This window comes from Xenopus laevis, chromosome 3S (genome assembly GCF_017654675.1).
Source record: "Xenopus laevis strain J_2021 chromosome 3S, Xenopus_laevis_v10.1, whole genome shotgun sequence".
Taxonomy (NCBI): domain Eukaryota; kingdom Metazoa; phylum Chordata; class Amphibia; order Anura; family Pipidae; genus Xenopus; species Xenopus laevis.
The window spans coordinates 13,896,220-13,909,076 of NC_054376.1; the positions used below are offsets into that span (position 1 = coordinate 13,896,220).

Consider the following 12,857-nt stretch of genomic DNA (forward strand, 5'->3'; position numbering starts at 1 on the left):
CTAAGAGCACTAAAACATAAACAATATAACTCAATATTAAGAAATATACAGAGAGAAACCACACTTTTAACCTTCTCCGAAGGTGACTTACTAAAGGTATATAATCCATATATTTTCCAGACATTGTTACAAACAATCCGTTACTATCTTTTAGCAGATTCACGAATGGGTGAATTATCACCAGCCACCACTTCGACAGGTGCAAATTTATTACCAATACACTAATTCACTAAAATGTGAGGTTGCTTCCACTGGCGACTTTTCGTTAGCTATACTTCTTCAGTGCCAGAATTTCATAGCGAAGATTCGCTAGCGTTCCTTTGTGCCTAGAAAAAATTCATATGCAAGGTAGCGTATAAATATATAAATATAAGTATATATGTGTGTTAGTGTATGTGTGTGTGTGTCAGTGCCCTCTGCATGTACTTAACTGAGAAGAATGCCCTATATATATATATATATATATATATATACATACAGACATATGTATATATATATACAGATATATATATATATATATATATATATATATATATACACATATAACAAACAAGTGATTGTAACACACTCCCAAGAATGACCCAGGTGCATCCAAGATGAATATCTTAGCAGAACTGAAAAGTTGACAAAAAATAAAAAATATTCACTGATTCATAAGTCATATTCAAAAGTATTTGGTGGTATACTCCCATGTAACATTAATATTTAGTGAGGTGTTCATTGCTGTGGTCACCTGTAAGATCCCCAAGTATCATAAAATAAAGTAGTAGCAGGGCACTCAAATAGAAAAAAATTATACTTTATTAAATTACATATCAATACCCATGCGTTTTGACCCAGCATGGAGTGGGTCTTTGTCTGAGTCACTGAAAAAAATGCATAAAAAATGTATTTTAATTAAATCATGTGCCTTTGTGGTAATGAAGTCTTCACAATACATCATTGGATCTTTTGTCTTTTTTTCTCAGAAGCTACTGATATTGTCCCACCCCGAGTGAGTTATTAGAATAGTTATATTATTATCAAAATCAGAGCAATAAATATCTCTTTGTTAAAAAAAATAAAAAATACATGGACACATAAATAAATAATGAATCTCTCCAACACCGATTTTTAATAATATTTATTTATAACGAGACATATTTCAAAGCACACACCACAAACACTTGAGCACATACACATAGGGGGTTATTTACTAAACTCCGAATGCAAAAATCATGATTTTTTTTAATAAAATCTGACTTTTAAAAAATCACGAATTTTTCAGAATTTATTAAACCCTGAGGATGGAAAAGTCAGAATCAGAAAATCCAGCATTTCAGACCTGTCAATGTTGCATATAAGTCAACGGGAGAAGTCCCAATGATTTTTTGATGTGCGCTGGGTTTCGTGCAATACCCCGAAGTTTTCAGACAAAAATCGGTTGAAAAATCTGAAAAAAATAGTGAAAATCTGATGAAAAATCCTGAAAAATCTTGAAAATCTGATTTTTTCCCGCAAAGCTTATTTTCGGGAAAATGTAATAATAAATAAGCGCAAAAAATCGAGCAGATTTGATCAGAGTTTATAGCAGAAAATATTGAGATGAATTCGGACACTCCAATTGTTATCATTATTGTATTCCTGTTCTATATCTCGAGTCTCCATAACCATTTTGGAGATGCCTCATTTTACAACTTTGCATTTTTGTTAAATTCCTACTTGTTTTGGTTTTAAAACTCAATAAAAACATTTACATGAATTGAGATGAATTCGGACTTTGATAAATAACCCCCATAGATATAGAATTGTATCTATATATATATATATACACACACAGAACTGTGACTTATCTCCTTTTTTCCCCGCTGTGCCATATATCATAAAATGCCAATATTTTACTTTTATTTATTTTTAATGACACTTAATTTAATACTGCTCTCTGATCCTTATTCCAAATAAATAAACATTATCTGTCTGAATAAAACAAAAGCAAAATACTTTGCTCGCAAATGAAACACAGTATTAACAAAATGCGTAAAAGGGAGAAATGCGCTGTGTTTGGTGAATTATGAGTAAAAGAATCTTTTTTAAAAAAAACAAAACTGTTTTTTTAAACAAACACAAATATTTGCCTTGGCAAGTTCTGCCTGAAAGTGATGAAAATCACGAGGTAGAAATCACATTTTACAGTAAATTCACACAGCTAGGTATTTGAAATACATCAACGTTTCAGAACACTTTATTAGGCACAACTTTGAACGGAAAATAGTAAAAGACAACACATCACTCGTAAGGGAAAGCCTTAAAGATGACGGGTGGGGGGTTTGCGGAAGGTGAAAAGTGGCCTCCTTCTTTCCGGAAATCTGCCAAGCTAAGCAATATCAACACTCTGCTTTTAATTTAGGAATCAGAACCCAACAGACATTAACTTGGCAAAGGTGGGAAAAGGCAGATTCTGAAGAATTAAAAGAAAACTAAATAATACAGGCAAATACTGGTACATTCTATCAAATGACTTTTTGCCTTCAATTTATATTTACTATAGCGTAGTGCAGTTTTTAGGTATACTTAAGTTCTTTTTTTAGGTAGTCACACGCCAGGTGCCCCGGGATAGCTAAATCCTTCCCTGGGAGACCCAGATCTGCTTGGCATACAGTGGGGGAGTAGGATAACCCCTTAGTAATTACCATTACATCAAACATGTATATACATTTTAGGAACAGCAGTAGGCAAGAAGAGGAGATGAGCCTATACTCTATACACCAGGGGTCCCCAACCTTTTTTAACCCGTGAGCCACATTCACATGTAAAAGGAGTTGAGGAGCAACACAAGCATTATAAAACATCCTGGGGTGTGCCAAATAAAAGATGTGATTGGCTATTCAGTTTCCCTATGTGGATTGGCAGCCTAAAAGTGGCTCTGTTTGGCCATAAACCTGTTTTTTATGCAATTAAAACTTGCCTCCAAGCCAGGAATTGAAAAATAAGCACTTGCTTTGAGGCTTTGAGGAGCAACATCTAAGGGGTTGGAGAGCAAAATGTTGCTCACGAGCTACTGGTTGGGGACCACTGCTATACACTATAGGACATATATATCCCCAATTATCAGACTGGCACTGAAAGTAACTGGAAGGGAATTTTCGAAGTTAAAAAATTTTGAAATTCAAAGTAATTTTTTGGATACTTCGACCATCAAATAGGATACTACCACTTTGAATTTACTTCGACTTCGATTCGAAGTAAAAATCGTTCGACTATTTGACCATTCGATTATCGAAATACTGTCTCTTTAAAAAAACTTTGACTTCAATACTTCGCCAAATGAAACCTGCTGAAGTGCTATGTTAGCCTATAGGGACCTTCGAGAGCATATTTCTACGTTTTTTGTATTCGAAGGAAAGTACGATTCGAAGAACGATCATACTACTATCGGAATACGATCGTACGATGCAAAAAATCCTACAAAACTACTTCGAATTTCCTAGTATTCAATTCGATGGTCGAATTTCAAAGTATTTTCCACTTCGAAATTCGACCCTTGATAAACCTGCCCCTAAGTGTATTCACTGTAATATTTATAGTAATTACAGATTGTCAGCCAAGAAACATTCAACCTGGAATTTACATTACAATTAAGGCTGCAAATCTGGTATAATATTAGTATAACCCATAGGCACTGATCAATGGCCACTGCAATGTGCAGGTGTATCACTGTACTGATTGTAGGCACTTATAGCTACTGTGCAAAATGACACAAACACATCTAGGTACAGTCACACCCATATATACAGGTGATAACAAATGCCATGCACCCAAGGAGAGGACTGATTATTATTAATGTATATGGAGCAAGTATTTTCAATGATATGTGATGGCGTACAGAAACCAAGGGGCAGATTTATCGAGGATCGAATTTAAAATTTGAATTTCAAGTTTATTTTAGTGCAATTTGACTAGGGAATAGTCCAAATTTGATTCTAGTTTAAGAAAAAAAAAAATCGAAATTTATAATTTACTGCCCCTTTAAGAATTCGAATTTAACTATTTGCCATCTAAAACCTGCTGAATTGGTGTTTTAGCCTATGGGAGACCTCCAACAATCAATTAGGAGTCGTTTGGTGGACTTTTGAAAAAACTCGAATCGAGTTTGCAGGTCTATCCTATCCATATATTTCGATTGGTGGTTTTTTTTTCCGGATTTCTAATTCATGGGAGTTTTTAGAAACTCCCATAAACTCAAAATTAGACCCTTGATAAATCTGCCTCTAAGGGGCAGATCGTATTTTCGATTCAAAGTATTTTAAAAAAAAACTTAGATTTTTCAAAGTCCCCCAAATGACTCCAAATGGGCTCTAGGAGGTCCCCATAGGCTAAAACAGCAATTCAGCAGGTTTTAGAAGACGAATAGTCAACGTCAAATTTTTAAAGAGACAGTACATGACAAATTTTCAAATTTTTTTCAAATTCGAATCACATTTGGACTATTCTCTAATCGAAGTACACTAAAATTAGCTCAGATTCGGATTTAAAAATTAAATTTTCAATTTGACCCTTGACAAATCTGCCACTAAGTGTATCCTCCTGCTCTGTGTATGTTCATGTGTGTCAGTGCAGCATCTGCATATGTGCTTCTGTCTCTCTGTACATACATGCATGCAAACACACACACTTTTGGTTTCTAAGGCACACAATTTTGACCCTCTAATTCTTAAAAAAAAAAACCCTCAGTCTCATATTCTACAATTACCCAATACCTTTAAATAATGACAGATTCAGTGGATTATTGCATAGAAAATGTAAATTAAAACACAGAGTTTAAAAGGAAAAAATAAAATAGCAGGAAAACGGCAGAAGGTGTCTCTTGTTGAAAGTGAGACCTGATCCCTGAGTCACATTGGCTAATAGTCCATGGCAATATTATAATATATATAATATATATATATGTATATACCTGTATATATATATATATATATATATATATATATATATATATATATATATATATATATATATATATATATATATACACACACACACATATATATATATCCTTGAGAAAGGCCCTAATGTGGGCCGAAACGTCGGAGCTATGTACGAAATAAAACACTTTGGTTAAATGAAAACTTTGGTGTGCGGATCCTCACTTATAAATCGTTATATGAATCCTTTTTTTGGACCCTGCACCCACCAAGAGAGAACTAAGTCCGGTCCTCAGAGTGCGGTCGTTTATCACAGACTATATATATATATATATATATATATATATATATATATATATATATATATATATATATATATATATATATACTGTATATATATTGTATAAAATTCTAGCTCATTGTAGTGTAGATCCAAATCAGTTCTATTTCTCAGTCTTGCAGAAACATGCCAGTCTTCCATTCTTTGGCTATATAAAATACCTCTAGGTCTTCTTATTGCAGATAAAAAGAAATATCATTGCACATAATTACAGATGAATGTCTTCCCCCAGCCTGGAGAGTGTTCAGTGAGTAGATTTCTCATTGGCAGGACAAAGCAGTGCATTTCGGTTACCCAAGGGCATATAGAACAATCAGGGGTTTAGTTCCAGGGCCCATACCTGCTGGGGCCACCCAGTCCGTCCTTTTAATTTCTTCTCTCCTGTAGGTGCCACACCCCAATACCCTTCAGTTGGTTGCTGGATACAAAAAAAAAAGAATTTATTTTATAATGGTCAAAAACCTTAATATTAAAGTACACAACTCACCTTTTTACATGCAACTCCAGTCATTTCAACTGTTCCCATATACACTGAACTAACATGGGTATATGTAACGTGCATTCACTAACAATATGCATTGAGGTTGTTGCAGTGTGTATGTGTATGTGGGTATGTGAGTCAGACAAGCTTTCCATTTGCACCAGAGTGACTGCATCCCCCAACATTATTGCAATACTGTATATGCTCCTTAAACTCCATTTGCCTTAAGTGTAGCCTTAAAGGAGAAGGAAAGCTACTGAAGCAGTTTATTGCCAATAGATTAGCCACAATAGTGCAAGCAAAAACACTATATTTATTCTGCTGAATGCTTTACCATTCTTAAGTAAACAGCTCTAGAAGCTCTCTGTTTGTTTAGGATAGCAACTGCCATATTGACTTGGTGTGACATCACTTCCTGCCTGAGTCCCTGCTCACTCATATCTCTGGGCTCAGATTACAGCAGGGAGGGGAGGAGGGAGGGGGAGTGGAGCAAACTGAGCATGCTCAAGCCCTAGCCCTGGAGGTTTAAGTTGAAAACAGAAAGTCTGATACAGAAGCCCATGAGTACACAATAGAAGGAAAGAAATTTGGTGTATCTTTTGAGGACTTTTTTACTTTGAGGGTTTACTGGTGTATTTATATAGACCTTTCTAATAAAGCTTACTTAGTTTTAGCCTTTCCTTCTCCTTTAAAGAGGTACAGACACCAGAAAATAACCTTTTTTGTGTATTTGTTATAACATTGTTTTTGAATGCTATTTATAATTTTGCCATTAAAGTATTTGTGTTATGCTTTTACATTACCTTTCTTACCCCCATGTTCCTCTAGGAGGGGGCTGCCGTATTAGTCCGTTAGTATTAGAAACTCTAACTGACAGGCTGAGAAGAGACAGTCAGATTGGCAAAACTGTCAGGTTTAGGAAATTCAAGTAGCAAAATCAATAGTTACAAAATCAAAACTATTAGGGGCAGATTTACATAGGGTCGAATATCGAGGGTTAATTAACCCTCGATATTCAACTGCCGAATGTAAATCCTTCGACATGAAGGATTTACCGCAAATAGTTTGATCGAACGAAAAATCCCTCAAATCGTTCGATTCAAAGGATTTTAATCCATCGATCGAACGATTTTTCTTCGACCAGAAAAACATTAGAAAGCCTATGGGGACCTTCTCCATAGGCTAACATTGCACTTTGGTAGGTTTTAGGTGGCGAAGTAGGGGGCCGAAGTTTTTTTTAAAGAGACAGTACTTTGACTATCGAGTGGTCGAATAGTCGAACGATTTTTAGTTGGAATCGTTCGATTCAAAGTCGTAGTCGAAGGTCGAAGTAGCCAATGCGATGGTTGAAGTAGCCAAAAAAAAAATCGAAATTCGAAGTTTTTTTTATTTTTTTCCTTCACTCAAGCTAAGTAAATGGGCCCCTTGGTGTCATCAACATGACCCATCGGCAACTTTTAGAGCTTCAAACAACTCTGAATTCCCGAATGGATCTTATTTATGAAGAAGAAAGCCCGAAAAAATAGGGTCAAGCAAAGTTCGGAGCTTGCAGAGTTTTCTGAATTTTTTGCGCCAAAACCCTGAAATCAGTGGATATCGGTACAGACATCAACGCAGACAATGGGTACTTCCCCATTGACTTATACAGGACCTCGTGAGCTTTTAGATGCCGGGGTTTTGGATTTGGAATTTCTAGTCCATCGGACTTTAATAAATCTCGATAAATTCGTAGTTTTTTTTTTTTTGCTCCGAAAACTCGAATTATCCGAAGTTCGGATAATTGGAGCTTGATAAATAACCCCCTTTATGTAGATTAAGATTTTGGAAAGAACATTTTAAGTGTCAGTATCAATTTAAGTATAAAGAAATGGGGTTACCCCAGCTAAGAGTCGTGCGAATGTTTTCATTTCATAAAATATTTATGTTTTTATGAAATTCATTAAAACGTTAACTCTTTATGGGCCAAATTCACCAAAAGGTTGTGATTTTCTCATTTTTCAGTGATACTTGTTTCATCCCTTAAATTCATCATAAATAAGTAAATAATGCTTCATTCGCAGATTCTGGCTGATGTCAACTGTCATTATTACAAATGCCTACAGTGCTATTAATTCCCTTATTTATTAATTGTTTTTTTGTATCATGTTTGGGTGCCCATAATGCACTGCTACTACAAACACTGCTATTGTAGATTGAAAATGATATCCAGTAGTAACATTGCTAATATTAAACATTATTATCATTGTGACCCTTATTTTCTTTTTATTTTTCCTTAACTGGTATTTTAAAGAACTTGTTAAGTCCTTACTGCCCAGTGACAGTGTAGCGCTGGTTAGTGAATCTTTAGCTTGTAACGGTATAAGACCTGTTATCTGGAAACCATTATCCAGAAAGCTCCAAATTACAGGAAGGCCATTTCCCATACACACCATTTTAAACAAATAATTCACATTTTTTTAAATGATTTCCTTCTTCTCTGTAATAATAAAACAGTACCTTGAAATTGATATTGAATATATAATAAATCTTTATCAGAAGCAAACATTGAGTTTATTAAATATTGGGTTTGTTTAATATTTAAGTGATAATGTAGTAGACATTTTTACCGAATTAAAAAGACCCTATGGGGGTTATAAATCCGAATTTATCTCAATATTTTCTGAAAAAAACTCTGACCAAATCCGCATGGGTTTTTTGGGCTTATTTATTAATACACTTTCCCGAAAATTTTGTATGTGGAAAAAAAAAAGATTTTCACTATTTTTTTTTAATTTTTGATCCGATTTTCACAATTTTTTCGTTTTTTTTTAATCTTGGCCGAAAACTCTCAAAACTTCGGGGTATTGCCAAAAACCCAGTGCACATAAAAAAAAATCATTGGGACTTCTCCCTTTGACTTATATGCAACATCGACAGGTCTGAGATGCTGGATTTTCAGATTCTGACTTTTCCATCCTCGGGGGTTTAATAAATTCTGAAAAATTTGTGATTTTTTAAAAGTCAGATTTTTGTATTCAGAGTTTTGTAAATAACCCCCTATGTTTTCCAGATTGAAAACCCATTAGTCTCTGCAGTTGTAAATGATTTTGAGTTCTGTAGCAAATTATCCTCTACTCCTTTGATAAAAATGTCCCCCGGTCTTGTTATTTTGTTATATCTTGTTATTTTGGGGAAAATACAGTACTTTTCAGTATCCAGTAACTATTGGTGTCAGTGGTTTTAACGTTATTTGTAAATGTAATTGCTGCTGAAAGCAATTGGGTCCCCTAGTTTAGATTCTTGAAAAAATGGAGCAGAAGTTATTTCTCCTCCAGGTCTGTTAATCAGTTGCTTCTGCTAAATTGTTTCAGGAGTTAGCAAGGCAGGCAATATAAACAGCCAGACAAATACTGATTTCGCAGCAATTACATTTACAAACCAAAAAAAATGAACATTTGTAATTAAAGGAGATGGGACTGTAAAATCAACGGGGGATATGAGTTGTTAGGCATCCCAAATTATTCCAGTAGTTTATGAACTATATATACTGTATATATATATATATATATATATATATATATGTATATATATATATATATATATATATATATATATATATATATATATATATATATATATATATATATATACTGTATCATAGAAGAAGGGTCCGCACACACAGGACTTACAGATCCATTAACGGTGTTTATTCGAGTGAACACCCTTAATTGATTGGAAGTCCTGTGTGTGCGAACCCTTCTTCTATGCTACATTTCTGCCTTTGGCTTCTGCACCCAGGCACGGCTAAATTTGTGAGACGTGAATGCTGGTATTTTATATATATATATATATATATATATATATATATATATATATATATATATATATATATATATATACACTAAAAATCCAATATAGCGAATGCCTGGGTGCTAGTTTATAAAGATAAGTATCCAAACAGCAAATGAACCGCACTCACAGATCTTTTATAAGCAAAAACAAATTATTTTATTGCGACGTTTTGGCTCCTAAACTTGAGCCTTCATGAAGGCTCAAGTTTAGAAGCTGAAACGTCGAAATAAAATTATTTTTTTAAATAGCCTTCATCCTGAAGACAACAATGCATATATAAACCTACCAAAGGTTGATGATAATGATTGTTTTTAGTGAAAAACCCCCCAGATATTTCTTCATTTTAAGACCTGGTAAAATAATTGCCTGTCTCTGAGGAAATATTCCTCTAACTTAAATCCAGCCAAAATACACTCCAGGGCAGTGAGATTTAACACTGTTGCTGATGCGCCTAACTTTAACTGATTATTCACTAAATATTTGGCTGTTAATATAACTTGGACTTAATTCACTGAGGACCCACATCATTAAAGTGACAATTAGTGCTTTTGTATTGTGTATAATTATCTGATCTCTCTCTCTCTTTTTCTCTCTCTGAGATAATAACTAACAATTCACTTGACGTTTGTGTTGCTAATATTGCTCGGGAGGTGAATAGTGTAACCAACTCTAAAACAGATACCTCCCTCTATTCATAAAACACAAAAATGTATTTGTTTGTGTTTTAAAAAGGGGTTGTTCACCATTCAAACACTTTCTTTCAGTTCAGTTGTTTTCAGATTGTTCCCCAGAAATAAAGACTTTTTTTCAATTGCTTTCCATCTTTTATTTGTTACCGTAATTCCAAAATTGAAGTTTAAAGTTTTATGTTCCTGTCTCTGGTCTATTAGCAGCTCAGTAATCCAGACTCCGAACTGTTACGATTTGCAGCATTAGTTGCTACATTTCTAATACATCTGTGGGATATCAGCAACTATTGTATCAATTGTAACAACTGCCTTTTATTAAACTCAGGGATTCTGCTTGGCAGGGAAAAAGATAAGAAATCTGTCAACTAATGGATCAATTCAGAACAGTTACAGAGTCGGTGAACCCCCTCCAGAGCTGAATTAGAAAGACGTAAGAATGAGAAAAATGAAACTTTAAACTTCAATTTAGAAAAACAGGTACAAATAGAAAATAGAAAGTAAACTGAAAAAAGTCTTTATTTCAGGTGAATAATCTAAAAACTACTGAGCTGGAAAAAAAAACATTGGAACTCCTTGAACTATAAATGCCAAAAAACATAATTTTCAGGTTTCAAGTATTAATACTGAGTTTCATTAATAGGGGATGAAGAAAACACTGGGCAATAAAAATGACTTAATGAATCAATGTCTCCAGTTTAATACAAATTCAGGTTTTTGATAATAATTTTTGAAACCCGCTATCAATGTTCCCTCTAATTCCTTCTTCACTACGGGGGTTATTTATCAAGGTCCGAATTTATCTCAATATCGGCTGCTACAAACTCCGATCTAACCCGCTCAGGGTTTTTAACGCTTATTTATTCAATTTTCCTGAAAATTTGCTTCGCGGGAAAAGTTTAGATTTTTGATACGATTTTTACGTGGATTTACCCTGAAATCTCCGAATTTTTCTGAGTTTTCACCCAAAAGCTCTGAAAACATTGTGAAATTGCCCAAAATCCCGACACAACCAAAAATGAATGGGACTGTTCCCATTGACTTTTATGCAACCTCGACAGGTTTGAGATGCCGTGTTTTTATATCTGGGCTTTTTAGCCCTCGGGGGTTTAGTAAATTCCCAAAAATTTGTGATTTTTTTTAAAGTCCAATTTTATAAAGAAAATCACGAATTTTTCTGTTTTCGGGGAATTTCGGGTATTCAGAGCTTAGTAAATAACCCCCTATGTGTGCACATTTTAAATATGTGTGTGTATTATTTGAAAACTTTCATGTCAGTTCAGCAAAAATGCGATACTTTGTGTTTTCACACATAATTTTTTGTGCGCAATTTTGTATAAGCGTGCAGCTTAAAAGAAACATTGCCCGCAGTGCTTTGCATTTACTCACAGAGCACCGTACCAGTTATTTTTAATTCTTATAGTAACGCTAATAATAAGTATTATTGCCACTGAATATCGCATTATTTTAAATGATTGAATATAAGCAAATTTTGCTCTATAGTAAACTGGGGCCTAAAAGGGGGATACTGTATTTCCTTATTTTTAGTTTGTCAGCTGATCTAATTAAGAGGAACTAAATAATACCAGTGGAACGTACTGTTGGCATTCATAGTTCTTCATTTTAAAGGCCTGGTAATATTGCAGCTTAAAATATAGCAAAATAGTTGCTGACCCTGACACGTATTAAGGAAAGTTGTAGCTTGCAGTAATAATAATCACAATTTTATAGATAAGCCTACCTGCTCTTTAGTGAAAGGACCCTGTAGATGTTTGATTCCATTGTATTAGGTTTCCTCTACTTTACTTACTGATAATAAATAATTTCAAATAAGTTATAAAAAAAAAAGCATAGCACTCAACCGGGCTTATTAAAATATTAAGAAAGATTTATTTAGTGGCAACCCAGAGTTTCAGTCCCCCTATTAACTTATTGTGGTTTGGTGCTCACTCTCAGCTGCTCCAAAAAGTCCTGCACCTTATTCTACAGAATCTACGGCAACAACTGACAATCCCTAAATATGTGTAAAATATTTGAATGTAAAACTTATATATGATTCGACTTTTCTTCTTAACAAAGGTACAAACAGCAACTCAGTGGGCCCCTACATAACAAAATATGATATGAGAAATATTTTCTTGGACAACTATTTTACATTTATTTTGTATATAATTTGAGATTAGTGTCTTGCCTATTATTAACCTTCCAGTCAAGTTGTGAGTGTCTGAATGCTTATATTTAAACAAGTTTTTTTAGAAAGAGAAAAGGGATACAAATATCCTTTATCACAAGATAAATCAGATTTTTTTATTTACAGTATATCTATCTCTCTCTATCTCTATCTCTCTCTCTCTATATATATATATATATATACACAGTGTACAGCTCACTAAGCAGTAGCTCTTTTCCCGTATTTTCAGTATATCTGATCCAGCCATATCTAGTCTTGCTCCCAGTATTATATGTGAGTTAGCTGAGCATTAAAACAGATCCTTATGTTGATATGTAGCTATAAAAACAGATAATTAGATGGTCCATTGGTGATTGTACAGTTTTATGACTGATGGATGGTACGTTTGTGAGTAATCGCTTGTCCCAATTAGAGACTGAGTAAATCT

General features: G+C 34.1%; 1 protein-coding gene across 1 annotated transcript in view; it reads right to left on the bottom strand.

The window, feature by feature from the left end:
- Positions 1-5,319: 5,319 nt before the first annotated feature.
- The window catches only part of LOC108712623 (heart- and neural crest derivatives-expressed protein 1-like), an 8,528-nt gene continuing 990 nt past the window's right edge, over positions 5,320-12,857 (bottom strand). Inside the window, exon 2 of the mRNA XM_018254924.2 lies at positions 5,320-5,659. Coding sequence (XP_018110413.1) covers positions 5,555-5,659 — 105 coding nt within the window. The 3' untranslated portion in view covers positions 5,320-5,554. The remainder of the gene's footprint in view (positions 5,660-12,857) is intronic.